Source organism: Lipophrys pholis (assembly GCF_963383615.2).
Source record: "Lipophrys pholis genome assembly, chromosome: 21".
Taxonomy (NCBI): domain Eukaryota; kingdom Metazoa; phylum Chordata; class Actinopteri; order Blenniiformes; family Blenniidae; genus Lipophrys; species Lipophrys pholis.
This window is the reverse complement of record NC_137649.1, coordinates 23,671,484-23,690,134: the sequence shown is the minus strand read 5'-3', so window position 1 is coordinate 23,690,134 and position 18,651 is coordinate 23,671,484. Positions and strand designations below refer to the sequence as shown.

General features: G+C 52.6%; 2 protein-coding genes across 4 annotated transcripts; both read right to left on the bottom strand.

The window, feature by feature from the left end:
- Positions 1–658: 658 nt before the first annotated feature.
- On the bottom strand, positions 659–10,086 carry LOC308126062 (centrosomal protein of 170 kDa protein B-like; the record flags this gene model as incomplete). The annotated part of the gene is given in 21 exon segments (XM_080490163.1): positions 659–796; positions 948–1,000; positions 1,085–1,136; positions 1,363–1,456; positions 1,941–2,029; positions 2,215–2,334; positions 2,470–2,608; positions 2,693–2,933; positions 3,014–4,729; positions 5,490–5,601; positions 5,695–5,865; positions 6,119–6,826; positions 6,829–6,906; positions 7,181–7,284; positions 7,362–7,853; positions 8,141–8,236; positions 8,426–8,519; positions 8,708–8,766; positions 8,893–8,983; positions 9,289–9,378; positions 9,982–10,086. Coding segments are annotated over 21 exon segments (4,842 nt in total).
- A 3,330-nt stretch (positions 10,087–13,416) lies between these two features.
- On the bottom strand, positions 13,417–18,345 carry vipas39 (VPS33B interacting protein, apical-basolateral polarity regulator, spe-39 homolog). Of its 3 annotated transcripts, none has more exons than XM_080490748.1 (19): positions 18,264–18,345; positions 17,676–17,765; positions 17,454–17,559; positions 17,242–17,379; positions 17,085–17,123; positions 16,702–16,766; positions 16,349–16,405; positions 16,115–16,207; positions 16,010–16,043; positions 15,821–15,923; positions 15,698–15,725; positions 15,510–15,583; positions 15,140–15,215; positions 14,898–14,993; positions 14,320–14,361; positions 14,070–14,246; positions 13,893–13,982; positions 13,705–13,809; positions 13,417–13,616 (listed from the first exon to the last, which is right to left on the bottom strand). In XM_080490748.1, exons 2-19 carry the CDS (start codon positions 17,763–17,765, stop codon positions 13,596–13,598), a joined length of 1,434 nt encoding a protein of 477 aa, XP_080346874.1. In that variant the 5' UTR covers positions 18,264–18,345; the 3' UTR covers positions 13,417–13,595. The 3 variants fall into 3 exon arrangements, with proteins under 3 accessions (XP_080346874.1, XP_080346875.1, XP_080346876.1); XM_080490749.1 differs by having other exon boundaries at positions 18,203–18,279; XM_080490750.1 differs by having other exon boundaries at positions 18,190–18,273.
- Between the last annotated feature and the right edge of the window lie 306 nt (positions 18,346–18,651).

Genomic DNA, 18,651 nt, shown 5'->3' with positions numbered 1-18,651 from the left:
TAAACACAAAGATGTCATGACAGCCATACTCGAGACCCAACAGGAAGTCCGCCATTTGGCGTTAACTGTGAAATTCTTCTGTTGAACTCCTCCTACAGGGTGAATCCTAGAGACCGAGAATTTGTCTTGAATGTACAACAGTCCTTCCCGATGAAAAGGGAATCAAAAATTCCTTGGCAAAAGTCAAAGGGCGTGACCACGGCAGCTTGACGGAAATCTGATGGTTCGCCATGAAACAGGAAGTGACTCTGCTCTTCATGCTACTTTACTTGCCTCATCATAGACTTCCCCTGATCGAATCCATCTGCCAGGATCCATTCAGACACAGCGCCCCCTGCTTGCAACAGGCAACAGACGCAAGTCCTGCAGCGTGCCGTATGCAGCAGACAGGCCGACAGGCTCCCTGCTGAGAAACCTCACACCGCCTCATTTGTATACCAACAGTGACTTTAGCTGGGGGGGGAGGGGGGGGGGGGGGGAAGCAACATTCAGCTTTAGAGTTTAATGAAAGAAAAACCAGCATCTGTAGACCACCTGTAGACCACCAGATCGATGTTAGATCAAGAACTTGTTGAGGAAACGTTTGGACAGTATGTAGTAGAGACCAGAAGACCACAGGACCAGATGGGGTGGACCGCCTGGACCTAGCAGGGCCCGGTCAGCCCAGCAGGTCCCCCGTCGGGTCCACGAGCTGGACGTTTGGTGTTGGGGGGTCCGCGGGACCTGGGAGGTGGTTTCTTGTCCTTCTGCGGACCCCGAGTGTGGGGTCCAGGTCCAGGTCCAGGTCCCGCTCGAGCTACGGGTCCAGCTCCAGCTCCAGCTCCAGCTCCAGCTCCAGCTCCAGCTCTAGCTCTAGCTCCAACTCCAGGTCCAGGTCCAACTCCAGCTCCAGCTCCAGCTCCAGCTCCAGCTCCAGCTCCAGCTCCAGGTCCAGGTCCAGGTCCAGCCCCAGGTCCAGGTCCAGGTCCAGGTCCGCCGGGCTCCACAAAGGTGTTGATGACTATAACGAAACAGAGCCTGTCAGACCTCTGAGACCTGAGACCCCCCGACCAGATCCTGGACCCGTACTAGACCCTGGACTTACCTTCTAGCTGCCACTGAACACGACGAAGCTCCTGGAGGATGGACGCCACCTCCTGCAACACAGACCAGAGGTGAGACCCCGCCCACAAAGTGATGAGGTCATGCTCACACAGAGGTGGGTCCCCGCCACCGGCCCCGCCCCCGCCCCCTCACACACACACACACACACACACACACAACACACACACACACACACACACACACACACACACACACACACACACACACACACGCCGAGTGAAGCCACATCCACTGGCAGCCAGGACCACCCATGCTGACCTGATTTGAGGCCTTCATGGGCGGGGCTTCGTTTCCTGCTCTCATCTTAGCGTCGACCTCGTCCCAAAGGTCAGGACGGTTCTGGAAGAGAACCCTGTAAACAACAACAACCTGCTGTAAACAACCAACCCGGTGCCCGTACGACCACTCAGGGTTTTCTCTTATCAAGGTACCTTCAGGATCAACTCCAGCTTTTCTGTACTGCGACGCTCGTTCCCTTCTTACAGGGATACATCACCGTGGTAACTGGTTCTGAATGTCTAACCTGCTCCGGACCAGGTCACGTTCTCGATAAAATCACAGCGAGTATAAAAGCTCCGCCTCCTGACCAATCAGATATCTTGGACAATGAACTGCTCATTCTCGGATAATCCTGATTGGTGTGCTGTTTCAGAGCGGAGAGGAGGAAGAGTTTATAAGAGAGATCTTTTTGACATAAGAAAATTAATTCTCGCCGCTGAGGCTTTGAAGGATGTTTTTGTTCTTGTCTTGTTCCCAAGTCTGTTCAGCTCCATAATGAGGTTACTAGTCACTCCTGACTGAACTGCAGAAACATGAACTGATGGTACTTGACTCACTTGATGTTCTGGGCCAGCTGCTCAGTGTTCTGTCTGATGGCCTGAGACAGTTGTGACACCGGATTCAACATCTGGTTATCCAGGAAGACCTGAGGAAGAGGAGAGGGGGGGCTCTATCAGTGTCACTCTTGCTCTCAGAGCCTCTGTGTGTGTGTGTGTGTGTGTGTGTGTGTGTGTGTGTGTGTGTGTGTGTGTGTGTGTGTGTGTGTGTGTGTGTGTGTGTGTGTGTGTGTGTGTGTGTGTGTGAGCTGGAGCTGGAGGTGGAGAGTGAGACCTGGGGGTCATCTCGGAGTCGTTGGTCGTTTGGCTTGTTCATGTTCTGGTCCAGATGTGAGACGGCAGCAGGTGGAACCTTCTGGAAGGTTAAGCTGGCTTCAGGGACCCGCTGGACCAGCTGCAAGACAGCACGAAGCATGACTCAGCATCTCAAAAAAAACCATGACTCAGCAGTTCTACAGAGCATATCAAGGAGGTCAGTAGGGATAATGAGGGTCAGGGGGGGTCAGGGGGGTCAAGGGTAACAGCTCACCTCCTCCCTGGCAGACATGGTGGAGGCGGGGGGGGAGGTGGGGGTGTTGGGCAGCGAGCTGGGCGAGTCGCCGTCACCGGCCACATCGTGGATCTCCTTGGCAAGGATTGCGAGGTCTTTGGCGAGGTCCTGGCTGAGTCTGAAGAGGAGATACAGGGTGACCACCGAGCCGGGAGCAGGGGGTATGGGGACAGGGGGTGGGGGTTGGGGGGGCACAGCTTACTTGGCAATCTCGGCGCTGTGAGTGGACCAGTTCTGGTATGGGTCAGCGTCGGTCTGGTCCTCGTCCTCTTCCGTTTCCACAGAAACGGACTTGGTTCTGGCAGCGCTGCGGTGGGAACGGGTCATCTGGCCGGGAGCAGGGGGATTAGGGGGGCGCTTGGTTTTGGATGTGCTGGAAGCGGTGTGGTAGTCTTCCTCTGATGACGAAGACAAGTCGGATCCTTTCTGTCTGTGACGAGAACCTGAAGACACAGAGTTTCAAACTGAAGTACCAGGACTGGTTTGGTCATGGTTTGCTGACCAGAACAGGACCAGAACTCACCACTGAGGTATTTGGCTCCGCTGGACCGGGTGCGGGTCAGTTGTTGTTTCCCCGGAACTCGGGCTGCTGCCTGCCGGGCGTCGCCGGCTGAGGTCTTCCTGGTGGCGCCGCCGGACTCGGCGCCGCGGGGGGAGCGGCTGGACGCCTCAGTATCACCAGGGGCCGTGAAGGAGCCGGTTCTCTTCCTAGGCATGGCCAAGATGTCTAGGCGGGACAGCTTCCTGCCGTCGGCTGACAATTTGAGAGGCGCAGCCGTGTGGTCGGAGTTCTGGGAGCCGCGGTCGGTCTCGGTACCCTCGTTGTCCGACGCCTCACCCAGGCGAGCCCGGCGCAGCATGGAGGCCCGGGTTGGCCGCGGCGCCGACAGGCTGTTGGAACGCATCAAGACCTGCTGCGGCGCCGTCTTGGCCGTCTTTCCACTGTCTTCTCTCTGGGGGGGGACCAGGGGTTTCTTGCTGCGGTTGGATGGACGGGACAGTTCTTGATCGGAGGATGTTGTTTCGGTCCAGGGTGACCCCGAGCCCTGCGGGCCTTCGCTGAGGTCCAGAGAGCCACGGTTACCAGTACTCCGGCGCATCTGGAGCCGTTTAACCGTCTCCGCCCTGCTGGATGCATCAGAGGTGGTCTGGTTTCGCCGTTTCTCTGAGAGACGCTCGCGGGCGCTGATCTGCCGGCCCTTGTCCAGGGTGGGGCCGGAGGACGAGCGGCCCTTCTGTAGGTTGCTGGGGGGGCGGTTCTTGGCGGCAGAGCTGACCGGGGTGTTCTTGCTGCTCACCTGGCTCACAGTACTTGCCGTGTCCACATCCGACTCTCCGGACAAGGAATCGTCCACGTGGCTTGACGAGCCGGACTTCCTAGCTCCGCAGGTGGCAGCAGACTGCGGGGGGTCAAGAGGAAGGGTGGTCCCTTGTCCACCACCAGCCTTTCTGGCACCGCGAGCCACGGCGGACTGGAGGGGGTCCAGAAGAAGCCTCCCCTCAGCCTCCAGGAGGAAGGTTGGTGGATCCAGCATGCGGTCCCGCCTCTGCTCCAAGTCTCGTAAAGACGGGTGGCTGGAGATGTGGGGCAGTTTCTTCATCTGGACGGAGTCACAGCGCCGGTCTTTAGTGAAGCTCTCCTGCCGGACCAACGAGGACGCACAGCTGTCTTTGGTGGGGACGGAGTCCTGGTCCTGGGTTTGGAGGTTGGGAGCGGAACTGTTGGGTTTGACTCCGGTCCTCCGCAGTTCGGGACCGTTCAGGTGTCGGATCAGAACGGTGGTGGGAGGAGTCTTCACCGGAGGGTCTCGGATCCTCTCTGCCCGTCCTGGACTCTGAGCGGGCTCAGGTTTACCTGGATGATCTTCAGACCCGATGTAGAAGGAAGTGGACTTGGTGGCAGGGGAAAGTTTGAAGTAGGGGCTCGCGGCACCCGGGGTCTTCTCCAGGACTGGAGTCTCGTCGGACCGGCTGGCGTCGCTCAGGCTGTCCGGATCCACGTCCTCCTGAACCGACAGGCATTGGACAGAGTCCTGGGAAGGCGCCGGGCCAAGGGCTCTGCCCAGTGTGTCCTGGACTTGGTACGTCTCGTGGCGGATTTGGATGCTTGGGACAACAGAGTCCAGCTTCTCTGGAGGAACCTGAGGAAGAAGTCTCCTGGTCCTGGACCCGGGGATCCAGTCCAGCTCCGAGGTCTCATGGCTAAAGTTGCAGACTGAACGGCTCTGGAGATGAAGATCTGCCAGAACAAAGAGTTCAATCAGAAAGATGGTAGGAAAGAGGAAGAGAAGGAGGAAGAGGAGGAGGAGCAGGAGGAGGAGGAAGAGAAGGAGGAGGAAGAGGAGAGACATGTAACTCAAGTTAGATTTTGAAGTTACTTTGTGCCTCGTCTTGTTGGTCGAATGTTCTAGATTCTTCTATATAAGCTTCACATTCATGGATAAATGTTTATTCAGAATTTGCTTGACCTCTGCTCTCTGGTTTTTTAATGCTGCTTGTCTTCTTCTCTGTTTTTGCTGTACTTCTGTGGCGGAGTTGCAGCCCCACCTATAGGCCAGGTAGATCTACTACATTGTGTTTAGCTGTGTTCATAGTGGCGTGTGGATGGGGAGAAACAGACGGCGTTGGCTTGTGTCGACAGAGACTCAGACCCTGACCCTGACCCTGAGCCGCCTCCATAGTTTCCTCAACATTGACTCAGCTCTGATTGACAGCCATCTCGACCAATCACAGCTCTTCTTTTTTTAAAATTATATTTAAATGGACAGGGTACTGGATCCCGTGTTGGTCTTACTGAATGTTGAGAGGACTCTGGAAGCTAGGTTTTGGACTGCAGGATGGGTTCTGTACCCTGTGAGGACTCAGGGACCTGGGCTTTGGACTATGGGATGGTTTCTGGACTATGAGAGGACTCTGGAGGCCAGATTCCGGACTACGCAACGGGTTCTGGACCCTGTGAAGACGTGGGCTCTGGCCTACGGGTGGAGTAAGTGACGGACCTTCCAGACGCTCCCCCCGAGGCGGACTGGATTCCGGACCGCCGTAGTGGTCTACCAGACTTGTCCATCTTGAAACCCATTTGGGTCCGTCGGGGCCGGCTCCAGTCAGGACCTGGAACAGAGGCAGTGAAGGAGCAGGAGGCGGGGCAACAGGGGGGTGGAGGTGGAGGGAAGAGTAGGGGAGGGGGGCGGGCGGAACGTTTACCTGGATGGAGCCTGGGGGGCATGGGGAGCAGCAGAGGACCCCCGCCCTGAAATCCTGCAGAGGGTCCACATCAGCAGTTGGGTGCAGAGCCTCATCCTCACCTTCACCAATCACAGGTCTGCACACAGGACCACTACCTCCATACTCTGGAGAGTCCAGGACCCCAAAGACCTGCCAGAGGGGCAACAAAGAGCCATGAAAAGAGGGGTGACTCTCCTTTTTATACCCCTCCCCCCGCCACATGGTCAATCATGTTGTGAGACCCCGCCCATATGGTCAATAATGTTGTGAGACCCCCCCCCATATGGTCGATCATCTTGAAAAGAAACACCCCCCCCCCCCCCCCGAACCCCACCTGGTCAATCATGTTGTGAGACCCCCCATATAGTCGATCATCTTGAAGATCCCCCCCACCGACCCCCACCTGGTCTATCATGTTGCGGGCCTCCTCCACCTCCCGGTCCGGCCCCTCAGTATCGATGGTGTATGTCCCTGCGTCGCTCAAACTGTCATCCTCTTCAGTCCTTGCCGTCCTCTGCAAGTCTTTAGGGGGGCCTGGAGGCATAATGGGGAAATGGGGTGGGGGCGGTGGCTGTAATGGGGGGCCAGGGTAGCAGACTGCAGAAACAGCAACGGGTTCCTGTTTGGGTGGAGTCCGGGCATAAGGTGGCGACTCCATTACGGGCGGCGCCGACATGGGCGGGGGAGACATCCTGTCCCTAGTGGCGGGGGGGTCCTGATGACACGAGTCCTTCAGGAACTCAGAGGCGAACTCTTGAGCTAGCTTGGACTTCTTCCCCACACTGCCAAAGGGTCTGACGACCACGGCGGGTGAGGAGCGCGAGGCGGCCTCGGCCTCGGCCTCTGCCTCCGTCTTCTCTCGCTTCAGAGAGCTCGACCTCTGGGGGGCGCCGTGACTCTTCAGAGGCACTGTCACCTGCTGGGTGGGCGGTACATGTCCGTGCACTGATGCTGGCCGCTCGCCACCTTTACGCCGTTCCAGCTTGGCCTTGAGGGCGGAGTACGAGTCGATGTGGGTGGGGTTGTGCGTGAACGACTGTGACCGCTTCTTGCGTGGGTTGTCGTCGAAGAACTCAATGATGAAGGCCTGCTGGGCGAGGTGTTGGTGGGGTACTTGCGAGGCCTGGTGGGCCTCTGGCGAGGCCTGGTGGGTGAGGTGTTGGTGGGGTACTGGCGAGGCCTGGTGGGCCTCTGGCGAGGCCTGGTGGGTGAGGTGTTGGTGGGGTACTGGCGAGGCCTGGTGGGCCTCTGGCGAGGCCTGGTGGGTGAGGTGTTGGTGTGGTCCTGGCGAGGCTTGCTGGGCCTCTGGCGAGGCCTGGTGGGTGAGGTGTTGGTGGGGTCCTGGCAAGGCCTGCTGGCCCCCTGGCGAAGCCTGGTGGCTCCCTGGTGAGGCTTGTCGGGCGAGGTGTTCCGGTCCCTCCGGGGAAGTTTGGTGCGGGAGGTGCTCGGTGCCCCCCGGCGAGGCCTGGTGGATGTCCTGCTCTGATTGGACGGAGTGGTGGGACTTCCTCTGGCCTTTGATCAGTGGGTCCTCGGAGTCACTCTGAGTTCCGTCGTCGTGCCGGTGACCTGGAGAGAAGAGGAGGAACATGAAGAACCCGGTGAGGACGACCACCGGACCGACAGTATGTTACCTGCACTCTGACCTTTCAGGGTCTTGATGTTCACGGCGAGGTCGCTCTTCGTGCTGTAAACGTCGTCACACTGCGGACGCCGCTTCATCATGGTGACATCACTGTGCACCAGCCAATCGGCCACTTTGCTCTCGGCGGACATCAGCTCGGTGGGCGCAGCCGTGGTGGGTGGAGCCTTCCTCTGGCGGGTGGAGAACTTGGTGACGTGGTCCTTGATCTTAATCTTGCCGGGCGTGCAGTCGTCGAACTCGATGGTGAAGGAGGCGTGGCTCTGGACGACGGGCGGGGTGGGGGTGGGGGGGGAGGGTGGGGCCGGCGGGGCGTCCGTGTCTTTGGTGGGGATCTCATGAAGCTGCGGTTCCACGGCGCTCGTTTGCTGGTGCAGGTCCTTGGTGGGGATCTCGAAGTAGCTCGGCTCACGCTGGTACGACGGGAACACAGCCTGTGGTTGGGAGTCGGACCGAGGCCGGGACCCGTCCAGATCCAGAGGGTCTTTCTGAACGTCTGACAGAACCACGGAAACATCATGACAACAAACGCAGCTACAATGCTAACAAAGCTAGTTACACTGCGAGCTAAACCGTTCAAAAAACCACCAACACCGCTAACTACACCGCTAGTTACACAGCTAACAATGGCGCTAACTACAGCGCTAATGACACAGCTAACTAAAGCACTAACTACTGTATATTTTAAATCATTCCACATAATGAACTACTAATTGTACTGCTAACTAACTAACAGCTAACTAAACAGACCATCTGAACTCCGACGGTCTGACGGTGTTTTACCGGGGTCGTCACCGTCATGGACTTTACTCCCATAATCCTCCTCTCCCCACCATGACGGCTGGCCATAGAGCGGCGTGGGTCGGCTGAGCGGAGCCTCTGTGGGACAAACAACAACGTTATTCACCAGGGAGTCCAACTGTAGTTCCATCAGGGAGTTGACGGTGTTGTTGACAGTAGTGTTGATGACAGTTGTGGTGACGGTGCTGATGACAATGTTGTTAACTATGTTGTTGACGTTGTTGTTGACGTTGTTGTTGACGTTGTTGATGACAGTGGTGTTTGTACCTTGACTACTCTTCGTACTTTGCGGTCGTTCCTCCAACTCGTTCTTCTCTGAGGCTTTCAGGTTCATCTGCAGCTGACTGCTGTACTTCTCATGCTGCAACATCACAGAGCACCACTGCTACTACAAGTACAAGTAGGACTGCTACGACAAGTACAAGTAGTACTGAAGCTATAAGTACAAGTAGGACTGATACTACAAGTACAAGTAGGACTGCGAAAACAAGTACAAGTAGGACTGTTACAGAGTAGCAGGGTACTACGAAGCTTCATGGGCTCACTGACCTTTAAAGCTTCTTCTGGAACTTTGTGTTGACTTTTCTCCAGAATGTAAACGTGAGAATGTGAAGGTAACACTCAGGAAAATAACACACACACACACACACACACACACACACACACACACACACACACACACACACACACACACACACACACACACACACACACACACACACACACACACACACAGTGAAGGATATCGTATCCAAAGCGAATGATGTCAGACAGTTTCAGTGTGATGTAGGTTTGATCAGGAATCCTCAGGTCGTTTACAAACGTCTGTAGAGAGAGAGAGAGAGAGAGAGAGAGAGAGAGAGAGAGAGAGAGAGAGAGAGAGCGTGTGTGTTTTGGCCATATTTGCAAAACAAATAAATACACTGTTAGTTTTGTGTGAATAGTGTGTATAATGTGTAGTATAGTGTATCGTGTGTAGTCGTGTGTTGTTGTGTAGTTGTGTGTAGTGTACTAGTGTGTATAGTGTGTTGTAGTGTAGTTGTGTGTAGTTGTTGTAGTGTACTAGTGTGTATAGTGTGTAGTTGTGTGTAGTGTACTAGTGTGTATAGTGTGTAGTTGTGTGTCCTCACCCCGTTCAGGCTGCCCAGGTCTTTCACCAGATGTTCGTCAGTTGTTGTGTTGTAATTGATGACAGCATGTTGTTTGTCTACACTGCGAGACTGTAGCGCAAACACACACACACACACACACACACACACACACACACACACACACACACACACGCACACACACACACACACACACACACACACACACACACACACACACGCACAAACACACACAATTTCCATGTCAGCATTGTGTATTAACTTGCTCTGTGAAACCACATCAAAGACCCCCCCTCACCTGCAGCATGAACTCACAGACCTCCCCCCCCCCCCACGCCTCCCCCCCAGACCCCCCCCCCCCCCCCCCCCCACCTGCAGCAGGACCTCACAGACACCCCCCCCCCACCCCCCCACCCCCCCCCAGACCCCCCACCACCTGCAGCATGACCTCACAGACACCCATCCCCCCCACCTGCAGCATGACCTCACAGACCCCCCCCCCCCCTCCCCAGACCCCCCACCACCTGCAGCATGACCTCACAGACACCCCTCCCCCCCCACCTGCAGCATGACCTCACAGACCCCCCCCCCCTCCCCAGACCCCCCCACCACCTGCAGCATGACCTCACAGACACCCATCCCTCCCACCTGCAGCATGACCTCACAGACACCTCTCCCCCCCACGCCTCCCCCCTCCCCAGACCCCCCCCTCACCTGCAGCATGAGCTCACAGTCCTCTCGGCCCACAAAGATCATTTCTCTGGGGAGTCGATGTCGAGTCCCCGAGCTGCTCACCAGGAACCACGACGTCACACTCATCGTCACACCTGCAGGGACAGAGCCCAGAGCATGCTGGGAAACACAGTCCACATGAGACAGACCCCAGAGCATGCTGGGAAACAGTCCACATGAGACAGACCCCAGAGCATGCTGGGAAACAGTCCACATGAGACAGACCCCAGAGCATGCTGGGAAACACAGTCCACATGAGACAGACCCCAGAGCATGCTGGGAAACACAGTCCACATGAGAGACACTGAGGCCGTTTCTCAATTCCAAGTGTGCAAGTACGTACTTGCATTCTTGTTGAGTGCGTACTTGCAAGTACGTTCTCGGAAGTATGGAATTGCAAGTAAGCGAGAATGCATTTCCGCAATAGTTTGTACCAAATGCATCATGGGTAATTTGGCTTCCCAAGTCTTATCCTGGATGAAGTGGGCGGAGCCAGAACACATTACTGTAGTGGTATATAGTATTTCACGACTACTCTGCAAGATCCGTTTGAATTGGATCAATACTTGGTCTCCGACTGATACACCAGTACACCAGAACGCAAGTACTGACAAGTACGCATAATGAGAAATGACCTGAGAGTTGATCCACACGTCAGTGACTGAGCGACTTTTCATCTCCTGCACATTTACTGTTAGTACTGCTAATGCTCCATCTGCTAATGCTCCATCTGCTAATGCTACATCTACTAATGCTCCATCTGCTCATGCTATAATTGCTAATGCTCCATCTGCTAATGCTCCATCTGCTAATGCTACATCTACTAATGCTCCATCTGCTAATGCTCCATCTGCTAATGCTACATCTACTAATGTTAAAGCTAAATTTTCTAAGGACACATTTACCAATGTTAATGCGCCATCTGCTCATGCTATAATTGCTAATGCTACATCTGCTAATGGTATATCTACAAATGCTACTTCTGTTAATGTTAACACTACATCTGCTAATGTTAATGCTACATCTGCTCATGCTACAATTGTTAACACTACATCTGCTAATGTTAATGGTACATCTGCTCATGCTATAATTGCTAATGCTACATCTGCTAATGGTATATCTACAAATGCTACTTCTGTTAATGTTAACACTACATCTGCTAATGTTAATGCTACATCTGCTCATGCTATAATTGCTAATGCTACATCTGCTAATGGTATATCTACAAATGCTACTTCTGTTAATGTTAACACTACATCTGCTAATGTTAATGCTACATCTGCTCATGCTACAATTGTTAACACTACATCTGCTAATGTTAATGGTACATCTGCTCATGCTATAATTGCTAATGCTACATCTGCTAATGGTATATCTACAAATGCTACTTCTGTTAATGTTAACACTACATCTGCTAATGTTAATGCTACATCTGCTCATGCTATAATTGCTAATGCTACATCTGCTAATGGTATATCTACAAATGCTACTTCTGTTAATGTTAACACTACATCTGCTAATGTTAATGCTACATCTGCTCATGCTATAATTGCTAATGCTACATCTGCTAATGGTAACACTGCATCTGCTATATCTACTAATGCTACTTCTGTTCATGTCAATGCTACATTTGTTAATGCTACATCTACTAATGTTAATGGTACATCTGCAAATGCTAAAATTGCTAATGGCTATTAGCAGATGTAGCATTAGAATTAGCAGGGACCTGCTAGTGATAATGCTAAATTTGCTAATTCTACACCTGCTAATGCTACACCTGCATTAATATTGCAGATTTAGCAACGTTAATGCTAAATCTGCTAATGCTACACCTGCTGATGCTATGGTGGCTGCCATGTCATGTGATCTGTTTCAACCTGCAGGAGACGACCTCCATGACATCATCATCCTCACCTGAAAAGAACACACACACACACACACACACACACACACACACACACACACACACACACACACACACACACACACACACACACGCGCACGCACGCACACACGCACACACGCACACACACACACACACACACACACACACACACACACACACACAGCGGATCTTTCCTCGGGTCTCAGGAGCTGCCGACACGGCCCGGTCCCCCCCCCCTTCCACCGATCACCCCCCGGTGCTCCCACCTCCTCCACGCCCTGCCTGCTCCGGTTACCTCCACTGCTGCTGCCGCCGCTCCTCCTCAGCCGCTCCCGGCTCCTCGGTACCGGGACAGACGCGCTGCAGGGCGGACCGAGCCCTCGAGGCGGACCGGCTCTCTGCGGGGCCTGATGCGGGTCCTGGTCCTGATGCGGGACCTGGTCCTGATGCTGGTCCTGATGCTGCTGCTGCGCGTCCTCCTGACGCACCAGCCGCTACGTCATCACGCACGAGGCGAGAGGGCGGCGCGAAGAGCGAGGCTCACAATTTAAAAAAAACAAAAAAAAAAACAACGTTTCTTTCAGAATAAAGTGAACTGGAGATCGATTTGTTCAGGTGTGTGTGTGTGTGTGTGTGTGTGTGTGTGTGTGTGTGTGTGTGTGTGTGTGTGTGTGTGTGTGTGTGTGTGTGTGTGTGTGTGTGTGTGTGTGTGTGTGTGTGTGTGTGTGTGTGTGTGTGTGTGTGGTGGGGTGGGGGGGTAGATCCTCATCTACCTACTCATCAGGTATTCAGTCCTTTAGAGATAATAGACGTGTATACTGTGGAATCTATGTTTTATATAGATATTTGCTTTAGTTTATATATTCCTCTTTATCCTCGGCTGCTTTTTGGAGGGATTCTTCTTAGAGTCCAGTTGAAGTGAGTCCTGGAGCTCCGTCATCAAGTCCTCCTGAAGGATTTAGTACCATTCCGCAGGACAGTTTAGTTTAGTTAGGATTCTTTTTTTATTTTTTTAACTGATTTATTGTTTCCTTTATCTCTTCAATGGAAATGTCAGCTGGTAAAACGTCGATTTGAGAAGCGGCGGTTGAAGGTAAATCGAGCGGATTTAAAAGGGGTTACACTTCATCAGCTGGCGGGTGTTTTTCAGACTGATTTCGTCTGCCTGTATTCAATTATTAGTTTATATGTATTTTACCAACTTTTTGCAAAAACTACTCACCTGAATTGCATGAAATTTTCATTAATCAATACTGATCAATACTGGTCTGGTCCTTGTTCAGCATCGGGCATAGCATAGCATGTGGTGTTAGCATAGCATGTGGTGCTAGCATAGCATATGGTCCGAGCATAGCATGTGGTGTTAGCATAGCATGTGGTGCTACCATAGCATGTGGTGCTAGCGTAGCATGTGGTGCTACCATAGCATATGGTCCGAGCATAGCATGTGGTGTTAGCATAGCATGTGGTGCTAGCATAGCATGTGGTGCTAGCGTAGCATGTTGAGATAAACCTTTGGCGACGTGTTTGTTCAGTTTTTAATATATTTTTATTCAAATGTCCACAAACGACTTCAACACCAAAACAAAGCAGCTCCGCGTCCAGACGACCGCACGACTCCGTCGTCATGGTGACGGACAGGCTGTCACCTGTCCGTAGAATCCATAGAAAAGGGTTGTTTGTCGTCAGTCAGTCGGTCGTCAGTCAGTCATCAGTTCTTCCAGCGGATTTGCTGCAGGTGAAGAAGAAAACGGCAGTGAGGTCACAGGACGCACGCAGCCCACTAACAAGCCCCGCCCCTTCCCCCTCCGCCTGCTCACCGGTTGGTTGAGGAGCTCATCAATCTTCCTCTCGGCCGCCGACCCTCGCTCCACCTTAGCACGGTATCCAAGCAACAGCTGCCGGTCCTTCATGTCCCGATACGTCTGATTGGTCGTCAAAGAAGGGTGGGGGTTAGGGATCAGGAGCCAATCAGAACGCTCCGAGAGCGAGGACAGACGTGACTCACGTTGATGACGATGTCGTGACATCGGTGTTTGGAAGCCAGAGAGATCCTCAGCTGGGGGTCGTCCACCAGGCCGATGTAGTCCTGGAGGACCTGGACAGCATGGGTCAGCACGTGTCAGCACGTGTCAGCACGAGTCAGCACGGGTCACTGAGTCACCGCGAGTCACCACGGCGGTACCTGAGAGGGGGCGGAGTTCCTCTGCAGGATGTCCACCACACGCTGGAAGCCGATTGGAGCCTTCTTCCGGGTGAATCCGAGCCAGTTCCTGCTGCTGAACAGAGCGTGCACATCGGGCCACGCCTTCAGCTTCGCCCTTGCCGCCAGCGCCGTCACAAAGTACTGCTTCTCCGAGAGCTGCGGAGGTCAGAGGTCAAAGGTCAGGGGGGCGGGGCCACAGACGGGTCTGACACTGGACAAAGGGACGCACCTTGAAGGTCTGACGGATGCTGGACGGACTGCTGATGGGTCCCTGTAGAGGAAACACAGTGGGTTAGTGAACTAGTTACCTGGTTACTGTAGTGGCAGGTGGGTTAGTTAACTAGTTACCTGGTTATTGAAGTGGTATAGGGTTGGCTAGTTAATTAGTTACCTGGTTATTATAGTGGTACAGAGAAAGTTAGTTAACTAGTTACCTGGTTATTGTAGTGGCAGGTGGGTTAGTTAACTGGTTACCTGGTTATTGTAGATGCAAAGGATGGGTTAGTTAAGTAGTTACCTGGTTATTGTAGTGGCAGGTTGGTTAGTTAACCAGTTACCTTGTTATTGTAGTGGTACAGAGGGAGTTAGTTAACCAGTTACCTGGTTATTGTAGTGGCAACAGGTTGGGTTAGTTAAGTAGTTACCTGGTTATTGTTGCAGCATGGTGGGTTAGTTAAATAGTTAACAAGCTATTTTAGTGGTACAGAGAGAGTTAGTTAATTAGTTACCTGGTTATTGTAGTGGTATAGAGTGGGCTGGTTAAGTAGCTACCTGGTTCTTGTAGTGGCAGGTGGGTTAACTAGTTACCTGGTTATTGTAGTGGTACAGGCAGCAGTAGTACAGCGTGGTGATAGCAGGACTGTTCAGTAGTTTTCCACGGCGCTCTGCGACTCCGTCCGTGTCCTGAAACCAGAACCAGAACCAGAAGACTAGTTAACTTGGATCAACCAAGCTGGTTAGTTAGGTTAACCCACAAACTGATGATTGTATATTGTCTGTTTGGTTCTGATGCTTTGAACCAAGTGTGGAGGTTCTGACCGGTTCCTCACCTCGATGATGATCTGCCTGTCCAGCAGGTTGTGTTGATCCTGAACGTGAGCCAAGTCCTCCAGAGAGAATGGAAGACTACAACCCAGAGGTCAAAGGTCAGAGGTCAGAGGTTGAACTTGTCCTCTGCCACCAGCGACAGAACCTCCTCAGGAGCTCAACTCCTTTGAAGAAAACCAGAACCTCCTCCAGATTCTTTATTGATCCTTATCACTGATATTTATTTATTTAACCTAGTGATGTAGTTGCAGTTGCAATATTTATGAATTTATTTATATATTTATTCCAACTGCCTCCTCTATGTGCCATTTTAATTGCTCCCCGGGGACAAATTAAGTATTTGACTGATTGATTACTTGAGCTGTCACTCACCTGAGGCAGCTCTTCAGGAAGTCCCGCCTTTTGTTTGCGTCGCTGATGTTCAGGTGTTCTTTATACTGCAGCAGCTGTTGCCATGGAAACATTACAATGAAATCAAGGTTATAGAGTAAAAATACTGTAATAACAACAACAACGATAATAACAGAAATAACAACAACAATAATGAAATAAGTGCGTACCGCCACGTCGTCCGTCCTGCCCAGAGATCTGAGAACAGGAGAAGAGTTGTCAGGTGTGTGTGTGTGTGTGTGTGTGTGTGTGTGTGTGTGTGTGTGTGTGTGTGTGTGTGTGTTTGTTCAGACCTGAGCAGCTCCAGCAGCAGGTCCTGGTCTCGGGTCTCTGTCAGGTACTGGATGAAATGTCTCAGCGCCGTCTGTCTGCACTGCAGCTCCGAGAACAAGACCTCTGAGAGACAGACTGGTCAGAACCAGGACCAGGACCTGGATCTGGACCAGGACCAGGTCCTGGTCCAGGACCAACGACCACCTCACCTTTACTGAGAGTCCTCTTCAGGTGGATGAGAACCTGAAAGAAACAGTCTGGGTCAGTTGGCGGTTCAGGTTCTTTCAGGTTCTGACGGACGAGTCACGTCTTACAGCTGTGATGACGTTTCCATGGTGACAGGCGACGGCCGAGTCCAGCAGGAACAGTTTGTCCTGAAGAGAACGAAACTTCTCCAGAGACACAACCTGCAGTACACAGAGTACACAAGCAGGACACATAGTACACACTCAGCACACGCTCAGTACACACTCAGTACCGTTTACACACTCTACAGAGTACTGAGTACTCACTGGGAGTACTGAGAGTAGTGTGAGTACTGTGAATACCTTTCCATGCATCATCCTCTGGATGGCCTCTTCAGGGAAATATTCTACGACAAAATCCTGCAAACAGACAAAAGACTACTCAGTACTACTCATCGGTATCGGTCTCTTCACTACTATCAGTATTATATCAGTCTCTGTCTTCTTCACTACTAATCATCGGTATCAGTACCGGTACTGGTCTCCTTCACTACTATCAGTATTATATCAGTCTCTGTCTCCTTCACTACTATTCATCGGTATCGTTCATGAAAGAACCATACCGTCTCCCGACTAGAATCACAGATATTACGAGCACCATATAAACAAAATATCAGCGGGGGTGTAGCAGAGTAATCTGATTACTAATCTCATACCTTGGTGTCAAACTTGGGTTTTCGGAGTCCAGGAGCAAATATCCGGGAGGAACGGTCTGGTGGCGCTGGAGAGCAGAACATCGGTGAGTCCACACCCTTCATCCATCCTTCATCCACTCATCATCATCCATCCTTCATCCACTCATCATCATCCATCCTTCATCCACTCATCATCATCCATCCTTCATCCACTCATCATCATCCATCCTTCATCCACTCATCATCATCCATCCTTCATCCACTCATCATCATCCATCCTTCATCCACTCATCATCATCCATCCATCATCCACTCATCATCATCATCCATCCATCATCCACTCATCATCATCATCCATCCATCATCCACTCATCATCATCCATCCTTCATCCTGTCATTCTTACTCTCAGAGATGAGCTGGAAGTTTCCTCCTTTGTTTTTTCCTGTGAAGAACAGAAAAACTTCAGTCATGTGACCTGAACAACCACCCGCCTGTCTCTCCACCCGCCTGTCTCTCCACCCATCTCTCTCTCCACCCGTCTGTCTCTCCACCCATCTCACCTTTGAACAGAGAGCTGAGCGAGTATCCTGATTGGCTCTTGCTCAGAGTGGGTGTGTCCGCTTGGGTTTTGAAGAAGCCGGGCTCTCTGTCTGTCCTTTGATTGGACGCTGCCGTCTCCGTCACGGACCAGGAGATACCTGAGGACACAGACCCGGTGGTTCACTTGTCGGCCAATCACAGCTCGGCTTCCGAGCTCGTCCAGGTGTCTTACTGCCGATTGGCTCGCCGCTCCAGCTGACTTTCTCCACCTCGTCTTCATCGTCGTCTTCCTCCACCAGCTGACGGATGCTGTTCACGGCCTGCCGCGACTCCTTGAGCTGCACACAAATACACACACACACACACACACACACACACACACACACACACACACACGTTCCTGTTCAGTCTGGTTCGGTCCGGTTGGTTCTGGTACGGTCCAGTTGGGTCTTACTCTGCTGATCTTGTCATCCTCTTCATCGAAGGTGAAAGCTTTGCACTTGGAGCTGTTCCAGTAGTCTTCCTCATCACCCTTCTTCATCATCTGAGGAAACATGAAGATGAGTGAAGAGCACACGCTCTCTCTCTCTCTCCCTCTCTCTCTCTCTCTCTCTCTCTCTGTCCCTCTCTCTCTCTGTCCCTCTCCCTCTCTCTCTGTCTGTCCCTCTCCCTCTGTCCCTCTCTCTCTCTGTCCCTCTCCCCCTCTCTCTCCCTCTCTCTCTCTCTCTCTCTCTGTCCCTCTCTCTCTCTGTCCCTCTCCCTCTCTCTCTGTCTGTCCCTCTCCCTCTGTCCCTCTCTCTCTCCCTCTCCCTCTCTGTCCCTCTCCCTCTCTGTCCCTCTCTCTCTCTCTCCGTCCCTCTCTCTCTCTCTCTCTCTCTCTCTCTCTCTCAGACAGACAGACAGAGCTACTGATTAGCATGCTAGCTGCCGGTCAGACAGTGACGTCATGACGTAAAACAACAACATACAAATATGACAGACCCTCGTGAACCGGGTTGTCGATCACTGTCGGTGACAGTCTGTCACTGTCGGCTGTGTTTACCTTCAGTCTTGGCCGCAGAGCTCCTTCCTCCTCCTCCTCCTCCTCCTCCTCCTCCTCCTCCTCCTCCTCCTCCTCCACCTCTTCCTCCTCAGACGGACAACTTCCGGGTTCGTGATGGCTGCTGGGAGTGGTTGTTCTTCCTTAACCTGCGTCGCCGCCATATTGGATGGGGCATCATCTCACTGTCGGGTAGCAGCAGTCAACCGGAGTTAAAGCAGTACGGGCAACTTTGTCCGTGTTTTGTTGACAAAAAGTTGAAGGAAAGCTGAACACAGACGACCAGCGGACATTTCTCAGCCTTCCCAGTACAACAATGTGAATATTTGTATTTAATATGTCCCATATCGCTGTGGGCTTCACAAGTCTGCTAAAACCTCCCTTGTTTCTG